General features: G+C 33.5%; 1 protein-coding gene across 1 annotated transcript in view; it reads left to right on the top strand.

Moving 5' to 3' along the window:
• dstyk (dual serine/threonine and tyrosine protein kinase) overlaps window positions 1-9,754 on the top strand; it is a 31,267-nt gene extending 21,513 nt beyond the window's left edge. The window contains exons 9-14 of the mRNA XM_056447584.1: window positions 2,274-2,430; window positions 4,046-4,178; window positions 5,077-5,190; window positions 7,306-7,420; window positions 7,969-8,103; window positions 9,330-9,754. Of these exons, the coding sequence (XP_056303559.1) occupies window positions 2,274-2,430; window positions 4,046-4,178; window positions 5,077-5,190; window positions 7,306-7,420; window positions 7,969-8,103; window positions 9,330-9,499 (824 nt within the window). The 3' untranslated portion in view covers window positions 9,500-9,754. The remainder of the gene's footprint in view (window positions 1-2,273; window positions 2,431-4,045; window positions 4,179-5,076; window positions 5,191-7,305; window positions 7,421-7,968; window positions 8,104-9,329) is intronic.
• Window positions 9,755-22,447: the final 12,693 nt, after the last annotated feature.

Genomic DNA, 22,447 nt, shown 5'->3' with positions numbered 1-22,447 from the left:
CATTTATAATAATTAAAAACCTAAACTTGTTGTAATTTGATTGTAATGCAGTAATGTGCTCCTTTTGTAAAGCTGCTTTAAAACAATTATTATCATGAAAAGCACTATACAAATAAACTTAAGTTGAATTAAATTTGCAAAATGATGGTAAAAATACAACTGATTGTTTTACCGTGTCGTCACACGGTCATGGGAGCGCCCCCTTGTGGGTGAAACATTACATCTCCTGCTGACCGCCAAGTCACAGGCTGAGTAATCTCACTTTTATAGCCAAAATAATTAGATATGGCTTCATTACCTGATGAGACACACCTGAGCTGCTCAATTCCTTGATGGAAAGATCAACTGGAAAGGAGAAATTGACACACACTTGACACTTTTACATGTACAGACTTGTTCGGAAACAAGTCTTTTTTTTTTATACTGGTAAATTAATTCTGGCGATTTTTCTGTGCAGAGAATATGTAACATTACTGGTAATGTCCCATAATGCTGCTCTGTGTGAACGCAGAAGGAAAATTGCCTGGAAGAGCACGTTCACATTACTCCAGCCAATCAGAACATTCAGACGCATTCACATCCGCACTGTTCATGACAATAAACGCCTCTCAGTCTTTCTCCAGACACATTCAGCTGCAGCCTGTTAGTCAGTCTCTGTTCCTCCTTAATGCCAGCTGTGGAAAACGATGGATAAAATGCTCAAGCTTTAACCGCTGTTAGTTTACCTGCACACTCTGCGTTCAGCTGCATGAGGCACAGGAACGGAAGGAGTGCTCCGAACAGCACTAGTAACAAATGTACATCTCGACATGCCAGAGTGTTCCTCCATATGTTTTCATCAAAGTTGTTCACAATACTCATCCATCCACAGAGTTTGTAATGTCGTCAAGTGTGTAAACGTTTAGCTGCGGTTAGCGCTTCTGCCTTTAGATGTCTCTGGGATAAAGCAGCCGCATGAATGCTAAAGCTTTAAATAAAAGTGAAACCATCAACAAAAGCCAGACCCCTTCTGTTTACAATCACAAGCGCTCATTTCTGGTTAATGTCAGATGTTACCGGTATTTTGGAATGGATGTGTGAACGGTCTTTTCCAGAAATATTCCAGAACGTCCTTGCTTGTGTGAACAGCTCTTTCTTGAACCTATTAGTACAGTGGTTCTGCATATTTACTGTGATCACTGTGTGAAAGGGGTTAATGACCCATACCAATCTACACCACCCATAACTGTCAGTACATCTGTGTGCTTTTTAAACCGTGTCTACTCTAATTAGTAGGTTCAGTGCAATTAAAGCATAAATTAACATGCGAAGTCCGAGTATAAACAGCAGAAGTGAACGAATAGATGTTCATAACCAGCAAATATTCATACACTAATATAAAAGCAGACTCTCACCTGCTGTAACGCCATAACTAATGACCCAATCTCTGAGGAATACCCACAAGATAAATGTAAACATGGCTGATTGTAGCTCTGACAGGGACATGAGGGCTTTAACTGACTGAAGAACAGCAGAATCTGGATAACCATGTACAGTTTATGATCATATCTCTGTTTTAGTGTTGATGTGTGATAAATCATATTGGTAGCTTGAAGCGGATGGAGATGTGAGCGGATTGTGCTGTGGAGATCTCAGTGTAGCCGCCATTACGGCTCATTGTTTTTATGGCCTGCCAGGTCTCCGCGATTGGAAACACTTTACAATAAAGTCTCATTAGTAAACGTTATAATCAACAAACTCAAATGTGCTCTAGTTACTGTTACTATTAGTTAAAATGCTACTGAATTATATCAGTTGGTAGTTTCATATTAATAAAACGGTTAACTTGTAACCCGATTACGACTACGATTTTAACGTTATTATACATTAACTAATAAATCAACATCAGTTAATATTATTAAAAGCTCCTGTAGATTGTATTGTGAGTGTAGTTATAGTAGCTAACATGTGTTATTGTACAATGTTAACATATATAGTAGCCCTATAAGTAGTTTTGTCTATTAAATATTTCAATCGGCCTGATTAACATGTGAAAATATCCACGTTTAAACTATTATGCTAATTAACCGATTAAGTCTCCAAGCATTTGCCGCAGTTATAAACAACCAGTGTAAATACAATCGAATATCTTTCAAAATTGTTTATTAAACATAATAATTACTCGCTGTACTTGGAGATGCCCACCAAATCAATATTGTGAATGTTCTGTATCGCCGTATATTAGATTATTGAATATTGGTGTAGGTCTCATGTGTGTTTGTGTTGTTTCTTAGGGAAGCCAAAGCTGGGTCGTGAGCTGGGTCGTGGTCAGTACGGTGTGGTGTATCTGTGTGACAGCTGGGCTGGACGTCACCCCTGCGCGCTCAAATCTGTTGTTCCGCCTGATGATAAACACTGGAATGACCTGGCGCTGGAGTTCCACTACACACGGTAACTGCGCAGCGCCCCCTGCTGCACTGGAGACCCACTGCAAACACATTATTAACCGTTCAGTATTTAGAATAATAAAAATAATATATATATTTTTTCACTTTAACAATTTATAGTGTAGTATTAGTACTTTTTATGTATACATTTAAATGTATAATGTTTACAATTGTATCTTAATAATACAATAAATATGGCTCAGTAAAAAGTTTATTATTTTTAAATGTAAATAAATCTTTGCATGAGTAAGAGCTCGTTGTTATTGATATTTTTATTTAAAAAATAAACCATCAATTTTTTTTTGTAATTTTAATTTGTTGTCATAATACGTATATTATTTGATTTACTGCTCAGTTAAGTGCTCTCAATTATCACTTTACTTAATGATTTAATTTTTAGAATAATAATAATATTTTAAATTGTTTTGCTATTTGAAATAGTTTATCTTAGTACTTTTTATTATGTATTTGAAAAGTAGAATTGTATGTTTACAATAGAAAAAAAATAAATATATATATATATATATATATATATATATATATATATATATATAATATCATTATTTCATTAATTGTTTATTATTGTTATTATTGATATATTATAAAAAGTGCACTGCTAATGAAATTAATTACTGATAGTATTGTTCATTCGTAATAGTTATACATATAGTTAGGCGTACACTAAAATGAAAATACTCTGCCGAAACCAAAAAATCTGGACACACTTGTCTGAAAATTTAAAGTATGTTATAAAAGTTGTATAACACTATTATTTTATTAAGTAGCATAGAGTAATTTTGTCCATTTAACTCTATATTAAATTAAAAAAAGACACAAGCCAATTAAATAACCACATTTGATTGACAGTAAACGAGTCGAGAGGCATCAGCATACCAGCGTTGTCATGACAACACAGTACTGCTATTAAAGCAGCAGGAACTAGTATACTATGAATAAAAATGACCTGGAAACATTATTTAAGCAGATTTTGTGTTTCCGATGAGCATTTTGGGGTTCATGAAGAGAGGAGTACACGTGTACATGAGTGGAATATCCACAGAGCGCAATATATATATGAAAAAATGTGTGTTTGTGTGTGTGTGTGTGTGTGTGTATACGTGTATGTATGTATATATATATGTATGTATGTATGTATGTATGTATGTATGTATGTATGTATGTATGTATGTATGTATGTATGTATGTATGTATGTATGTATGTATATATGTGTATGTGTGTGTGTGTGTATATATATATATATATATATATATATATATATATATATATGTATATATGTATATATATATATATATATGTGTGTATATATATGTATGTGTGTGTGTATGTATGTATGTGTGTGTGTATGTATGTATGTATATGTATGTGTATATATATATATATATATATATATATATATATATATATATATATATATATATATATATATATATATATATATATATATATATATACACATACATACATACATACATACATACATACACACATATATATATATACACACACACATATACATATACATACAAAAAAAAAGTCAGTATTGTTATGAATTGACGTTGGCATATCTGTATTGTGTGAACTGTTCTTGTATGATCAGGTCTCTGCCGAAACACGAGCGGTTAGTGAATCTTCACGGGTCGGTCATCGATCACTCCTACAGCGGTGGATCCAGTATCGCCGTTCTGCTGATCATGGAGCGCTTACACAGAGACCTCTATACGGGACTAAAGGTATGTGTGTACAGCTGAAGTCAGGATTATTCACCCTCTGTTTATTTTTTCCCCAGTTTCTGTTTAACAGAGAGCAGATTCCTTCAGCACATCTCTAATCATAATAGTGTTAATAACTCATCTCTAATAACTGATGTCTTTTCTCTTTGTCATGATGACAGTAAATAATATTAGACTAGATATTCTTCAAGACACTAGTATTCAGCTTAAAGTCACATTTAAAGGCTTCACTAGGGTAATTAGGGTAAAGTTAGGGTAATTAGGCAAGTCATTGTATAACAGTGGTTTATTCTGGAGACAATCCAAAACTAATATTGCTGAAGGGGGCTAATAATATTGACCTTAACATGGCTTTAAAACTATTAAAAACTGCTTTTATTCTAGCTGAAATAAAACTAATAAGACTTTCTCCAGAAGAACAAATATTAGAGGAAATACTGTGAGAAATTCCTGAATCTGTTCAACATCATTTGGGAAATAATATATAAGAAGAAATATTTCACGTTATGAGGAATAATTTTTCCCTCAACTGTATATGTCTCAAGTTCAAGTTGCTTTATTATTATAATATTTAATATCGCTATAACATCAAAGTAATAAAGCAAGTCTGAATTCAAGATTGTACCTTTTATCAACATGACGGCTCTTACAATGTATTAAAGCATTTCTGATGTTTGCATTAGTCAGAACATATGAAACAAATAAGACTGAAGTAAAGATAAGAGTAATAGTAAGGATCATCTTATTATCTTTTAGGAAAGCCTGTGTCATTTCCGGTCATAAACAAACTTGCTGGTTAAATAAAAGTGATTTTAGGTCCAAATTTGCCAGGGGTTTGAATGATTTTGCACTTGACTGTTTATAATAAATGATTCATAATAATCTGTCTCTCCTACAGGCGGGTCTGTCCCTGAAGGAGCGTCTTCTGATTGCTCTGGATGTGGTGGAGGGGATTCGCTTTCTGCACAGTCAGGGTCTCCTGCACCGCGACATTAAGCTGAAGAACGTCCTGGTGAGAATCTGCATCCTCTCTGACCCACACTGCATAACATTTCATAAGGCTGTGTCATGCTCCATAATTCTTCATTAGTCTTCATAACATTTCAAAACACTTTCTGAAGGCTTCATAAAGCTGCTTCATAAGATTTAAAGAGGTTTGCTTCATGCTTCGTAATCCTTCATAACACTTCATAAGGCTTCATAACACTTCATAAGTGTATGCCATCCTTCATAACATTTCATTACGCTTCATGCAGCGTTGTGCAACATTATGAAGCTTCATAAGGCTTAAAATCAATTCAAAACGCTTTCCTAAGGCTTCATAATCCTGCTTCATAACCCTTCATGGGGCTGCTTTATGCTTCATAAAGCAACATAACACATCATAAGGTTTCATAACACTTCAAAATACTTCATGAAGTATCATTTGTAACCTTTCAAAAATATTCATAAGGCTGTGTCAAGCTTCATAAGGCTTAAAAACATTTCAAAACTCTTTGCTTTCTATAATGCTTCATGAGGTTGCTTCATAAAGCTTCATAAGGCTTCATAACACTAAAATGCTTCATAAGGCATCATTTTGTGACCTTTTGAAATAAGTATTAGTCAAGGATTTAAACAGCCACATGCTGATTATTACAGTAGTGAATTAAGACTTCGTTAATCAGACTCCTAAATTCGTCGTCTTGTTGTTTTGTATTATTAATTTTGTGCAAATGATGTTTTTCTCTTTAGAATTGTGCAAATAATGATGTGATTCCCGTTTCATCCAGACGGGCAGCTGTAGTAGACCTCTCAGGAGTCCTGCAAATAAAGGATAATTAATAAAGATGTTTACTTGTTGTTTTGAGCACAGGGAACACTAGATGACTCTCTTTTATAGTCTTTAGATCCAGCAAATTTCATGTGTTTTGCCTGTAGCTTATAATCAGCCCTTGTGCTCTGTGACTCCTTTACCAGCAGGCTTCAAAACATCACTGGCTTCATACCATTTTCTTACACCACATAAGGGCTTATAGCTCTTTTTAGCGGTTCATAAGTTTATAGCACTTTATAAGTCTTTATGATACCTCAAAACACTTCATGAGGCTTTATAAAACATGGTGGCTCAAAAGAAGCATCAAGAAACCTGTACGTAGTGCTTTTAAGTTTTATGAAGCCTTATGTAGTTTTATAAAGTCTCAAAGCGTTAAGTTGTATGAAGTTGTATGAGCCATAATAAAGCCTCATGGAACACTACAAAAGCATTACTAACTCTTTAAAGCCTTCATAAATGTTGTATAAAGATTTTGTAATGGTCTATAAGTCTTTGTAGTGTTTTATAAGGCTTTAATAATGCTTCTTAAGGCCTCAGTCCATCGCAACAGTTATTGGGGCTTTATAAGGCTAGTGCTATTCATAGTGCTTCATTAGGTATTATAATGACTCGCAGTGCTTCATAACTCCTCACAAGGCTGTGTAGCACTGCATAAGACCTTATAGCATTTTGTAACATTTCTTAAGCCTTCGTAAAACTTCCTAAAGCTTTATAATGCATCATAAAGCTCTTATAATGCTTAATGATGCTTTACGAAGCCTCTGTAAAGGTTCCTAAGGCTTTGTAATGCATCATAAAGCACTTACAATGCTTAGAGATGCTTTATAACACTTCACAATTGTTCATAAAGGTTATCAGCCTTTCATAAGGGTTTCTTAATGTTTTTTTACTGCCTCAAATTGTTTGTATTAAGTCTATGAAGTACTTCCTGAGGCTTTCATAGTGCTTCATAAGATTTTATAATGTTTCGTAGTGATTCATAAGGTTTCATAATTTTTCACAGTGCTTCATAACACCTCACAAGGCTTTGTACCACTTTGTAACAGTGCATAGGATCTTCTAGCATTTTGTAATATTTCCAAAGGCTTCGTAAAGGTCCTATGAATTTGTAATGTGTCATAAAGCTCTTATAATGCTTAATGAGAATTTAGAACACCTTATAATGGTTCATAAAGCTTATCAGCTCTCCATAAGGTTTACTAAATGCTTCTTACTGCCTCAAATAGTTTGTATTATGCTATATAGTACTACTTAATGCTCCATAAAGACTTAATAAGGCTTCATGATGCCGGCCTGTGCTCCTCTGTGCAGCTGGACAAGCAGAACCGGGCGAAGATCACGGATCTGGGCTTCTGTAAACCCGAGGCCATGATGTCTGGCAGTATCGTGGGGACGCCCATTCACATGGCCCCAGAGCTCTTCACAGGTCTGAGATCAGCAGGGCATTGGATTAAGAACAGATAGTAAAAGTCAATTATGATGAAATGGTTAATATAAATTGTTGTTGTTATTATTTTTACAAATTAAATTAATGTCTGAATCTTGGACGGAAGATTCCAGTGTTTATGTTTGAATGATTTTTGAACAGTTCATGAAAATTTGCTAAACGAACTAAATAATTAAAACTCGATGTTAAGGAAGACTTATTCGTTTACAGTTAAGCTTGCAATTGATCAAGACTAAATGTACTTTTCTTCTTGAAAATGATTCATCAGTGTTTAATCTTTAATGAATAGAGCCAGAATTGTTTGTCATATTCTTGAATTTTTAATATGATTGCAGAATTGTTTAATAACTTTTATTATCAAATATTGCAAAAACTCTTTATAAATGGTTAATAAATTCAAACGATACAAGTCATCTTTATTTTTCTCAACATTAGTTTTATTTATATATATATATATCCAGTAAAATTTGGTTTATAACTATCTTTTCTTGCTCTTCCTGACTGCACACATGTGTTTGTGTTGTCAGGAAAGTACGATAACTCTGTGGATGTGTATGCATTCGGGATCCTCTTCTGGTATCTATGCTCCGGCTCCGTCAAACTCCCAGAAGCCTTTGAGAAGTGCGCCAGTAAAGACCAGCTGTGGACCAACGTCAAGAAAGGTGAAGCGCAGGGCATACTGGGAAATAACTTCTTCAGTCTTTTGTAGATTACATTTATTGTACTTTTGCTCTCTTTGTAGATTACATTTAGATTACTTTTGCGCACTTTTGTAGATTACATTTAGATTACATTTGCACTCTTTAGAGATTACTTTTGTGCTTTTGTTGATTACATTTAGATTACTTTTGCGCACTTTTGTAGATTACATTTAGATTACATTTGCACTCTTTAGAGATTACTTTTGTGCTTTTGTTGATTACATTTAGATTACTTTTGCGCACTTTTGTAGATTACATTTAGATTACATTTGCACTCTTTAGAGATTACTTTTGTGCTTTTGTTGATTACATTTAGGTTATTTTTGCACTCTTTGGAGATTACATTCAGATTACTTTTGTGCTCTTGTAGATTACATTTAGGTTACTTTTACTCTCTTTGTAGATTACATTTAGGTTACTTTTGCTCTCTTTGTAGATTACATTTAGGTTACTTTTACTCTCTTTGTAGATTACATTTAGGTTACTTTTGCGCTCGTTTGTAGATTACATTTAGATAAGTTTTGCATTCTTGTAGATTACTTTTGCACTCTTGTAGATTACATTTAGGTTACTTTTCCGCACTTTTGTAGATTACATTTAAATTACTTTTGCGCTCGTTTGTAGATTACATTTAGATAAGTTTTGCACTCTTGTAGATTACTTTTGTGTTCTTGTAGATTACATTTATATTACTTTTGTAGATTACTTTTAGATTACTTTTGCGCACTTTTGTAGATTAAATTTAGATTACTTGCGCTCTTGTAGATTACATTTATTGTACTTTTACTCTCTTTGTACATTACATTTAGGTTACTTTTGCGCACTTTTGTAGATTACATTCAGATTACTTTTGTGCTCGTTTGTATATTACATTCAGATTACTTTTACTTTTTACATTACTTTTTTGGTCTTTTGTAGATTACATTAAGGTTGTTTTTGTGCTCTGTTGTAGATTACTTTTGTAGATAACTTGCACTCTTGCAGATTGCTTTTGTAGATTACATTTAGATTACTTTTTCAGGCTTTTGTAGATTATATAAAGATTATTTTTCCACTCATGTATATTACATTGATTACTTTTGTGTTGTTTTGTAGATTACTTTTTCTGTCTTTTGTGGATTACATTTGATTACTTTTGTGCTAATGCTTGTTTGACGTCACATCGCGTGCTTGTGTGTGTGTGTCAGGCTGTCGTCCGGAGCGTCTCCCGCTCTTCGATGAGGAGTGTTGGCAGCTGATGGAGGCATGCTGGAATGGAGACCCGTCGCAGCGCCCCCTGCTGGGCATAGTTCAACCTGGTCTGCAGAGCATCATGGAGAGACTGTGTGGAGAGAAGAGCCTGGAGGACTCCAACTGACTCCACACACACACACACACACACACATATTTATACACCCACACATATATATAAGTATATATTCCTAAAGAGAAAACCTGACTGACGGCCGATGTTACTCTGCCTGCGAACAAACGTCACACATTTCCCAACGGACAGCTTTTACATGTCGAGTTTGTTTCAGATGAACCGACGCTCCTTTTTAGATGGTGTTTAAACTGGTTTACATTTATCCTCTCCTGACTTTTTCTTTTTTTAATAAAATGATTGGACCAATTCACTGGACTGGTTTATTCTGATGATCAACAGTGTTTTAACACCGATGATGATGATGGTATAATACGAGTATCACACTCTTTAGTACGGGGGCCGGGAAGTGCTAAACAATATTACAGTGGGAAAGACTTTTACAAAGCTCAACCATTTACATTATGGAAAACATTTTCACCAATCATCAGACACAACTACAGAGGAAAAACACTTTTACCAAGGATGAAACACTTTTACATTTCAGAAAAAAAGAAATGAACAAGACTCAAAACACATTTACAATGACAGAATCCTTAGGGAAAGGGAATGTCCCACACACCGGGAGTGACGCAGGGAAAAGTGTTGTCATTGGTGGTCAGCGTGGTAAATTCATGTTGTGGTGTACATGGCGTAAAGTTTATAGCAACAGAACATGGACTGCGGTCGAGGGATGTTTTGCGGTAAACACATCAGCAGATTAATGCCGTTTTGCTTTAAGTGTGGTCAGTGTTTGGAGTTTCTAAAGGACGCAGACCAGACAGAAACACCAGACATACTCCATCAATGTGTTCAATATTTTAACCAGGGCCACTCGTACACTAATCATGGACATGATGTCAAGTCTACACGGTGTAAACATCAGCTTGAGGACTCCTAACAGTAAACTAAATGAAGCCGGTGTTACAGTTTAACTGGTGTCTGTGTTAACTGGGGACCCTTTCCAGATGTAAACTCTTCACGTTTGTAGATTCGTCACTTTTTCACAGCAGCAAGACATGCTCATACTGAATAAAGATACTTATTACTTGGTGTGAGTGTAAACATTACTGATTTATATATTTGTGCAGCAGAACAGTATATAACCTAAATTAGTGTAAAGAAATAATTATAATCGACATGTCATCACCAGGATTCGAGGTTCAGCGCAGGTTTCAACCGCCCGATCTAACTGAGATATCCAGGTCTACATGTTGAGGCTGGTTTTGATATCGTCATCAGTCAACATGTGTCATGCTGTGATTGTTTCCATGTACTCGCCTTTACATGTTTCTACACTCTCACACGCTGATATTTCCTCAATAGCTCTAATATGTTTTATAGAGTTGGTCAAACCATGATTTTAATAGTTGTAGACTCGTGTTAACCTGTGTCTATAAAGTCACACACCAGCTGATATTCTCCAGGTGTGTGGTACATTCCACGTCACTCCCGGTGTGTGGTGCAATCCCTTTCCGTAAGGAATCTGTTATTGTAAAAGTGTTTCAGGACTGGTGAAAGTGTTTTGCGTCTTGTTAGTTTCTTTTTTTTCTGAAATGTAAAAGTGTTTCATCCTTGGTAAAATCATTTTTCCTCTGTAATTGTGTCTGATGATTGGTGAAAATGTTTTTCATAATGTAAATTTGTCTTGAGCTTTGTAGAAGTCTTTCACACTTTGTAATGTTGTTCAGCACTTCCCGGCCACCGTACTTTAGGCCACAGGTGTCAAACTCAGTTCCTGGAGGGCCGCAGCTCTGCAGTTCAGCTTTAACCCTAATTAAACACACCTGATCAAACTAATTGAGTCCAGGTGTGTTTGAAACCTGCAGGTGTGTGCTGAAACAGGGCTGGAACTAAACTGCAGAGCTGCGGCCCTCCAGGAGCTGAGTTTGACTGTCCTGAGTTAGGGTTTATATTGGCAGAGAAATGTTCATTGTGTCTGTCTTATTTGAAACATAAGCAATAGTTATAGATCTTAAATTATAGTTCTGGTTAGTAAGAACTATTTTTAAATACATTTATCCAAAACATAAAGAAATACTGTTATAAGTTACTATAAATATATATTTCAGTAGTGCTGAGCAATTAAATGCATTCAAAAAAAATAGTGTGTTTATATATATATAGTGTGTATGTGATGCATATTTACAAAACAATGCTGTTATGTTGATATTTACATGGATGTTTATCATATTCATTCATTCATTCTCTGTCTTTTCAGCTTAATCTCTTTACATGGTTTACGCAGCAGATGCTCCTCCAGCTGCATCACTGGGAGATATCACAGACAGATTTAAATATAAATATAATGTCTTCATTATGTGTGTAAATATACATTATTATGCGTGATTAATTTTTGCCCAGCACTGGTTATAAAATGTCATTAATTATTATCATTTTTAAAGATGTTCTTCATTAGTGAATATGAACTAACACACAATCTGAGGAAACATCAGACGCTTCGCTTTATAATCCACACAACAAACAAGTTCACAGTTTTTAACCACAGATCACAGGCATGAAGCTCCTCAACATCACAGCATCATCATCATCATCATCATCATCACTGCAGCTCAATCAGACAAATAAACTGCAGTAATATTAAATAATTGAACACCAGGTTTATGGAGATCTACCAAGGGTTTACAAAAACAGTAGATGAACACACTTAAGAAGAGAGTGCAGATCTGATTAAAGTCCACTTATTGACCAAATGCTAATATATTCCCAATGACGCCAGATCAGATCTTGATGTCACTGTTAGCGGTTTATCAGACATACTCTTACAGGCAGCATAACCCTGCTGTTCATTGAGCGCTTTATATTATTATCAGTAACACCTCGCATACTGTTTAGAGGATCGAGGTCATCTTGTCTTAAAGGGCTCCTATTTTATCAGATGGAAGATCAGTCTTTGGTGTCTCCAGAATGATTCTGTACAGTTTCAGCTCTAAACACTCTTCAGATCATCTGTTACAGCCTCCAGAATCTGCCCGTTTTGGTGTCTGAGTACAGTGTAGCTGTTTTTGTAGCCTGTGCCTTTAAATGCAAATGAGCTGCTTCTCCCCGCCCACCATTCTCACGTGTGTGTGTGTGTGTTACTTCAGATAAACCGTTTGAGTTACAGCGATTATTCTGAGAAGCATGCACTGCTTTATAAGTGTGTTAATCTTGTGTTACTCTCAAGCGGCAGCTGATCACAGAGAGCTGAACAGAGCTTTAATTCTTTAATGCTAATCCTGAGCTGTGGATATGTTTATATGTGTTACTATGAAGACATGCTAATACACGCCTGTCAATCTATATCCTGTTTTAACATCAGGAAATTAAAAATACGAGACTTGTTGTGTTTCTATCACTCCAGTATGACTGTGGACTCTGTATACCTGCACACACGTCTGTCCAAACAGCTTACAAAAGATGATGTTCATCATAGGAGCCCTTTATATACAAGAGTCTCCTACACATCTCTAGTCTTTAATATGTAGACAGTGAATGAAGCGCAGTGAATGAAGTCTCTCTCTTCTACTTTAAACAATATGGAAAATGATTTGAGCTCATATAGCGAGGGCTGCCACTTTATTCATGTTTACTCCTAGAAACTAAGCCTAGAAACAGCTCTTTATTAGAAGAGGAACATGTCAGACGACAGTAAAGGATTCTGGTTATGACAAATTGCAGATTTTTGAAGAGATAAAAAATGCAGAAGAGTGAAAAATACGATAAAGAAAAGCGGCTTTGAAGGAAACAATGTTTGTTTGTTTTGAAGTTTTGGAGAGGAAATGTTTTGGGTGAGAAAAAAAAAATTAGTTTTGAAGAACAAACATGAAGAAAAGAGTTTTAAAAAGAACAAAAGTCGAGGAAAAACATTTGCAAGAACATTTATAGAGTAACAACTGGGCAAAAAATGGCAAGAACAGGGAAATATCTGGATGCAAAAATGTTTCAAAGAGGAAAAAAAACTGCAAGTTATTGTAGAGAAAAAATCAGAGAAAAGTTTTGAAGAGTCTAAAATAAGGTGAATAAAAGGTTTAAAGAAAAAAGGATTTGAAGGGAAAAAATACAAAATTGAGGTAAAAAAACTGTTTTGAAGAAGAAAAACATTTTAGTTTTGAACAGGAAAAATTTGGGTGGAAAAAGAGAAAGAATCAGAAAAAAAAAACGAATTTAAAAAGGGTTTGAAGGAAAAATGTTGTAAAGTACAAAATTGGCCTGAAAAAAGCTTTTCTGTTTTAAAGTTTTGAACAGGAAAATTTTGGGTGAAAAAAATAAAAGTTTTTAAAAGTACACAATTCAGGAGAAATAAAGTGCAGGAAAATGTGTGGAGTAAAAAAAGTTTAGCCAAAAATTGCAAAAAAAAATGTTAATAGGACAATATTTATATGTAAAAAATGTTTTGAAGAGGGAAAAAGTGTTGATTTTAATGAGAAAAAATTCTGAGAAAAAGTTTTGAAAGATTAAAAAAATAAAAAAGGTGAAGAAAAGATTTAAATAAAAACGGATTTAAAGGGAAAAGTTGTAAAAAGTACAAAATGGTGGTGAAAAAAAGAGACTAGAAAAACATTTTAAAGAAAAAAAACCTTTTATTTTGATGCTTTGAAGAGGAAGAAATTGGGTGGAAAAAAAGAAAAAGTTTTGAAGAGGAAAGTATTTTTTTAAGTGCAAAATTGGGGTGAAAAAAATCTCAGTTTTGAAAAAAAAACTGGTTGAAGTTTTGGAAAGGAAAAATTGGGTGAATAAAAGAAGAAAAAGTTTTGAAGAACAAAAATGAGAAAAGTTTTGAAGAGGAAAAAAGTTTAGAAAGTACAACATTTGGGTGAAAAAAGAGTAAAAAATGTGGGCAAAAATTGCAAGAGAAAAGTTTCAAATAGGAAAATATTTGAGTGTTAAAAATGTTTTGAAGAGGAAAATATAGTAGAATTTTAAAGGGGAAAAATCTGAGAAAAACATTATCTGAAAAAATAAGGTACTAATATAATAAAGGTAATAATATGAAATAGGGTAAAGAAAAGGTTTAAAGAAGAAAGGATTGGAAGAAAAAAGTTTGAGGGAAAAACATTTGCAAGAAAATTTGTGGAGTAAAAAATGGCCAAGAAATTGCAAGAAAAAAAGTTTTAAAGAAGAAAATGTTTGAGTGTAAAAAATGTTTTGAAGAGGAAAAAAATGAGAAAAAAGTTTTTGAAGAATGAAAAATAAAGTGAAGAAAAATGTTTTGATGGAAAAAAATGTCAAAGGTACAAAATTAGGGAGAAAAAAGATGACATGTTTTGAAGAGAAAAAAACAGGAAAATAAAAGGTTTAAAGTAAAAAGCTTTTGAAGAGGAAATATTTGAGGAAAAACGGTTTTAAAAAATAAAAATTTACTAGGAAAAATGTTAAAGAGTAAAATAAACCGGGCAAAAACATTAGCAAAACGTTCCAGGAGAAAATACTGAGTGAAGAAGAAGAATTGGTTCTAATCAGTAAAATATTTCCATGTAAAAGGTTTTAAACAAAACAAAATTAGGGAAAAAACTGTTTTAAAGATTAAAACACTGCAGGTTTTGAAGAGAAAAAATTAGAGCAAAACATTTAGAAAGAGTAAAAAAATAAGGTAAACAAAGAATTTAACATGATGAGAAAAACTATCAGCAAGAAACATTTTAAAGAGTAAAACATGGAAAAACTGTTCTAAAGATGAAAATATGCAGGAAAAAGAGGAAAAATGGAGAAATGACCTTTTGAAGAAGTTAAAGAAGTTTTGAAAAGGACAAACATGATGAGAAAACTCTTGAAGAAGAGAAGTGGAAACAGCTGAAACAAGACAAGTTTTAGAGAATAAATTTGAGGAAAAAGTTGACAGAAAATGCTAAAAAAGATTCTGATTTGAAGACGAAAACACACTGGGTGAACAAATGATTTGAAGAGAAACAGTTTTAGATCATTTTTAAAGAGCAAGTTTATTTGAGTTTTGAAGAAGAAAAACAGTACAAAAGTACAAAATTGGGGTGAAGTTGTGAAAAGACATTGCAAGAAAATTTTTAAGTAAAATAAAAGAAGCAAAAAAAATTTTAATTGCAAGAAAAAAATACTGATTTGAAGAAGAAAACTGGGTGAAAATTAAGTTATTTAAAGAAAATTTTAAATTAAGGAAAAAAAAACCAGAAAAAATGAGAAAAATGTGTTTTTGTAAGGAAAACCTGTTTTAAGTTTTAAACAGGAAAAAAATGTGTGAAAAAACAGATTAGAAGAAAAAATGAAAAAAAATGAAGGAGTAAAAAATTGGGCAGAAAAGTTTCTATAAATTGCAAGAAATGATTTGAAGAAACAAACTGGGTGAAAAAAAAGAAAAAAAATGAGTTTTAGATCATTTTTAAAGAGCAAAGAATAAAGAAAAACTGCAGGAAAAACTGTTTTGAAGAGAGAAACACTTACAGGTTTTTGAAGAGGAAATACTTCAGAAAAAAGGTTTTAAAAAGGACAAATTTGGGGTGAAAATTCTTTAAAGAGTAAAAAATGTGCAAAAAAGACTACAGAAAGAGAAAAAATACTGATTTGACAATTTTAAAGATGAAAAATCTGCAAGAAAAAAGCTTTAAATAGGAAAACATTTCAGAACAACATTGGGGGAATTTTATTTTTGAAGAAACATTGATCAGAAGTTTTGAAGAAGAAAAACTTGAAAAAAAGAATTTAAAAAGTACAAAACTGGGAGCCAAAACGTTTTGAAGAGTAGAAAATACAGAAGATAAGAGTTTAAGAGGACAAACATGAAGAGAAAAACTACTGAAGAAGAGAAGCGGAAACACATTTAAGCAAAAAAAAGAAAACGTTTGAAGAAAATAATGAGAAAAAAGTGTTGAAGAGGAAAAACTGGAGAAAAAAGGTTGTAAAAAATGTACAAAATTAGGGTGAAAAAAGTTTAGAAGAAAACAAATAGAAAACAAAAACAGTTTTCAACAACTGCAAGAAAGAAAAACAGTTTTGAGGAAAACACTGGGTGAAAACTGGTTTAAACTGGAAAATATTTAGGAGGAAATATGATTTGAAGAAAAACAGTTTGGAGAATTTTCAAAAGAGTAAAAACTGAAGAAAAACTGAGAAAGAACAAAAGAAAAGAAAGAAAGAAAAAAAGAAAGAAAGAAAGAAAGAACAGTTTTAAAGGAGAAAAACTTGCAGGTTTTGAAGAGAAAATTAAGAAATAAGTTTTGAAGAAGAAATACTTGAGAAAAAAGGCTTTAAAAAGTATAAAATTAAGGAGAAAAAGGTTTTGAAAAGGAACACATTATCAAGAAAAACTGTAAAAAGTAAAGTAAAACAGGCAAAATAGTAAACAAAACAACTGGCAGAAGAAAAAATGGTTTTAAATATGAAAGAAAAAAGTTTTAAATAGGAAAATGTTTGGGTGTAAAATATGATTTATACAGGAATAAATTGGGAGAAAAACCAGCTGTTTTATTAAACATTAAACATGATGAGAGAAACCCTTGAAGAAGAGAAGAGAAAACACCTTTGGGTGGGAAAACGTGGACGGAAAAGCAGCAGATTAGCAGTTTTATGAGAGAGAAGTCACTCTTAATCATCTGTTAATGGAGAGAATTAAACATTGAGACAATAAAGAGACAAAACTTTACAAAATAAACGTTTTAAAGAATAATGTGGGGCCAAGAGAAGTTTAGATGAGGAAGATTTTACAAGGAAAATACACTTCTGAAGAGAAAACTGTCCAGATCACAACGAAGCTTTGAAGAAAGAAATCAGATGTTGAAGATGAGAGGAAATAAACAAACTCGAGTTTAAAGACCCATTCTCACTATAAACAGTGTCCTATTACCTGCCTATTATTGACATATCGTCTGCTATAACCTTAATCACTATTAATACACGTCAAATTAGCAGCTTGAGGCAAACGTCATGAGTTTATTAATATCGACCAAACAAAGATTTGAAGAGGAAAAAAGATTGAAATAAAGTCTGACCTGAGGCTGATGAACGCGGTGATCTGTACAGTGTTTCTGCTGGAACTCTAGAGATAATATTAATATTAATAAACAATAACAAACAGCGCTGTGTTTCTTCTTCATCTGTTGTGTTTGTGCGGTTCATCTGGCGCCCTCTGGTGGACAAACACACACGCTGCACATCAGCCGCTCTGCGCATGCTCAGATACAGTGTCCAGCGCAGTTGTCTTCAGATCTTCTGTTGTGTGAATGTGCGAGACGTTCATCAACACAATAACAGACGGCAGTTAATGCAACAGTACATTAAAATAATACGACACTGCACTGGGATTGAACTGATGAATGAGTGCTGAGGATAAATAATCACGAGATATGAAGGATTATGGATTTATGACCACTAAAATAATCATGATAATCTCATCAGTGTCGAATCAGATCAGAAATATATCTGGCATTCGCTAAAACTGAGGGAAACACTGCAGTTATGACTCTTATTGTGATGGTTTAGGGACTGACATAATGGTGTATGTGCACACAGACTTTTAATTTCAGCCAGCCTCAGCGCTTCCGGTGAACTGTCTTTCCATTAGAAAATGACCACGTTTCAGGTCTGATATTTTTAAAAGTAAGGGATCCTCATTGCCTGGTAAAAATACGATATAAAGTGGGTCTCAGCACTGCAATAAATTACATATTTCCACGTCATGTCTTTAAAATATGAGTGTATATTACTCTAGTGTTTTCAATGGAGTTTCTGCGCTAGCCTGCAGCTACTGACGCCGCTAGCGCTTACAGTCTTTCATCTCATTTTACTCAAACAACCAAATGAATGCTGAAGTCTGTTTAACTGCTTGTGTTTTAATTACATCACATCATCCATGCTGTAAAAGCAACCTAATGAAAGTGAAAACAGTCACATTGAGCTGAAACACGAGCTGTGCGTTAAGCCCATTACATGCAAAACTTGCTTCTGTTAATCATGTTTACATCTTAAAATGACTCATTTATACCCTCCAGATATAAAGAGTATTGTTTTATTTTACTTGATTTAAATAATAAAAATGGGAAATGTAATTTATTGCAGTGCTTCATGTCCGGTCTGAGACTGACTTCATAATGTATATCCAACACAATCTCACGGCAATTCGTAACTTTTTTTTTAGTGGCTAATTCTTACGAATTTGTACGATCTAATTTGTACAATTTGCTCATCCTCCAATGACGGTTGGGTTTAGGGGCGGGGTTAGGTGCCACGCCTCCTTTTTTAAATCGTACCATTTCGTACGACTGAACTCGTACGAATTCGTACGAATTAGCCACTAAACTGTCAAAACGTAAAATACTTACGTTTTCTCGTGAGATCAGACTGGTATATCCAACAAGCAGTGAAGATCGCAGATTTATAAAGAAATCAGACCTGAAACATGGCAATTTCCTAATGTTCACCAGAAGCGCTCAGGCTGGCTGACTGAAATTAAAAGCGCGTGTGCATATTGTGGTTTATAAAATAAAAGCTCAGAGAAGAACACTATAGGTCTGTATTATTTGTTTTTAAAAAAATAAATAACTAAATATAAAATAACAGACAGGATCTAAATGCTAACGTGTCACTGAGAAGCTATTATTATTATTTTAATTCATCTATGCATGACTCTTTATATGTATTATGCCTTCAAAGCAAAAGATTAGACATTTGAATGTTTTTCACTGTATCTTTAGTATTATAAGTTGAAACTACACTTAAACGAGATTAGCATCCGGCTGAAATTAATGTATTTTATTTATAAACATGTTAAATCGATATTTTAGAGTAATAATAAAAAATGTATTTCAGGATTTTTTTCAAAATTTCAAAAGTCAAAAGTTTATTTCAAAATGAAAATAAAGTGACAAATGATCTATTAAGTATTACCATCATTAAATAAAACTACAACACATTTTTAAAGCATTTATTATGAGCTGGAGGCCATTTTCCTTGAGCTTTATCTACCAAAAATAAAAAATTAAATAAAATCTTTTTCACTCAATACATTTTTCTTAACAAATGTTTTAATTATTATTTTGTTTTGTAATAATCCTGAATAGTGATGCTTGAAAACAGGGAGAATGCGAAGTGCTGAGTAATAAAAGCAGCTTTACTTGGGTGAGTGTGTTTTACAGTGCAGACACAAACAGAGAACAGTAAATCTAAAACCCGTACAGTAAACACAGCAGGACGGAGAGACTGCAGATCAGGGCTGCTATTCCCAAACAACGGCCAAAGAAAACAACATCATTCAGGAAATACACTGTATTATATATCACATAATCTATAACGTAGTGATGAAGTGAAGTGTTGCCCAAACTAATGTCGCAGATCCATCCTTTCAACCACAGTAGTTAAAATGTAAACTTGATAGATGTAAAGATAGATAGATAGATGGATGGATGGACGGATGGACGGACGGATGGATGGATATATGGATGGATAGATATACAGATGGATAGATAGATAGATGGATAGACGGATAGACGGATAGATAGATAGATAGATAGATAGATAGACAGACAGACAGACAGACAGACAGACAGACAGACAGACAGACAGACAGACAGACAGACAGACAGACAGACAGACAGACAGACAGACAGACAGACAGACAGACAGACAGACAGACAGACAGACAGACAGACAGACAGACAGACAGACAGACAGACAGACAGACAGACAGACAGATAGATAGATAGATAGATAGATAGATAGATAGATAGATAGATAGATAGATAGATAGATAGATAGATAGATAGATAGATAGATGGACGGACGGATGGATGGATATATGGATGGATAGATATACAGATGGATAGATAGATAGATGGATAGACGGATAGACAGATAGACAGATAGACAGATAGATAGATAGATAGATAGACTGCTAGATAGACTGATAGATAGATAGATAGATAGATAGATAGATAGATAGATAGATAGATAGATAGATAGATAGATAGATGTATAGATGGATGGATGGATGGATTTCAGAATGCTTCCTAGTGGATGGTGAAGTGTGTGAGGAATAGGGCATGGGGAGGATAACTGAGGAATAGCACACGGTCAGACCTCTGCTCATATACAGCTCTACGAGTTTAGCTCCAAACACATAACAGCGATATTGTTTGCGAACGTTCGTTGAAATGATGAATTCGAGAAAAACACCAGATCACTGAAATATATAGTCAACATCTGAAGCAGATCCTAAAACTATTGAATAACACTCATTTTAGTTTTAGGACAACTTCAAGAAAATCCAGTGTTGACTATATATTCATAACCACAGAAATTACGACCTCAGTTGGCTAACAGTGGTTATGGGAGACGCAGCCCAGGGCAGAACGACCAGATTCAGACGGCAGTGATGTTTGTATACAGCGATAAAACACTTGGGTGGGTTAGTGTGCGCGCATGTGTGTGTGTGTGTGTGTGTGTGTTAGAAATCTGTACAACACCATGACAAAGGTTTAAACTCCTTTACATCATTGCTAATCTAGAAAGTATAAAAGGTTTTAAACGTCAGTCTTTTTAAAAGTTTGTATAAAAAAGTTCCCAAAATGTACAAAACAGCGAGTATCAAAGGCGTGTTCTCCGAATGAAGGCGCTGCTGTGGAGACGCTCCACCCACCAGTCCAAATCCCTGATCGTTCACTCATTTACAGAGCGTCTGTGTTTCCATGCGGCCAGAGGACCAAAGAAATTAAAAAGTGCTTCGCTTCAAGTATGTAAACACAACTGTAAAAAAACGAGGGATTCTCTGGAGCGTTTGGCACGCAGAACCAGCGCAGCGGGAAATAATGTAGGAGAAATCAAACGAGCGACAGAAACTGGACGATTGTTCTTCGCCTCTTCATTCCCTGATCGCTCGTCAGCATCTGCGGAAAACACCAATCAGGAAATCAAATCACGCAAGGACGAATATATTGAGCAAATCACGACCGACGAACACATCGTCATGAACTTTCACCGATATTCTATTACATCAGCTGATACATACAGCATATTCAAAGCTACATTTAATACATTGCAGATAGCATCTGTGCAACCTTATTTTCAACGTAAAATGTGGTTATATTCTCCACCTTATTGTTAAATACAATTCTGCATATATAATATATATATAAACATTTTATTTAATAATATGGGATAATATTTTGTGATGAAAATAAAATAAATTTTATAATATTATTATTAAATAAAATTGTGCGTATATAATATATATGTATGCACAATAATATACATGCACAATTTTATTTAACAACTTGGTGGAATATAGCTTCCTTTTGCGATAAAAAAATTATAAAATTATTATTAAATAAAGTTGTGATTATATATTATATATGTACAAATTTTTTTAATAATGAGGGGAGAAATATTATTAAATAAAACTGTGCGTATATTATATTTCATTTACTACAATGGGAGAATATAGCTACATTTTCCAATGAAAATAATTAAAAATATATATTTATATTAAATAAAAGTGTGCATATATTTATTTAATAATAAGAGGGAGAATAATATAAACACACACTTTTATTTTATATATATATATATATATATATATATATATATATGCACAATTTTATTCATGGGATTATTATTTAATATGGGAGAATATAGCTACATTTTACGATGAAAATAAAGATAAAATGTTACAAAACTATTATTAAAAACATTGTGCATATATATTATATATGCATGATTTTAATAATAAGGGGAGAATATTATTTAATAAAATTGTGCGTACATAATATATATGCACAATTTTATTTAACAAAATATGGAAGAATATAGCTTCAATTTGCGATGAAAAAATAATCAAATTATAATTAAATAAAATTGTGCTTATATATTATATACACAATTTTATTTAATAATGTTCTCCCCTTATTATTACAATTCTGCATATATAATATATACAGACAATTTTTTAATAATAAGGCGAAGAATATTATTAAATAAAATTGTGCGTATATAATATATTTGCAC

This window comes from Danio aesculapii, chromosome 22, assembly GCF_903798145.1.
Source record: "Danio aesculapii chromosome 22, fDanAes4.1, whole genome shotgun sequence".
NCBI lineage: Eukaryota > Metazoa > Chordata > Actinopteri > Cypriniformes > Danionidae > Danio > Danio aesculapii.
Note: the sequence above shows the minus strand (reverse complement) of the source record. Positions and strands in the feature narration are given on the sequence as shown.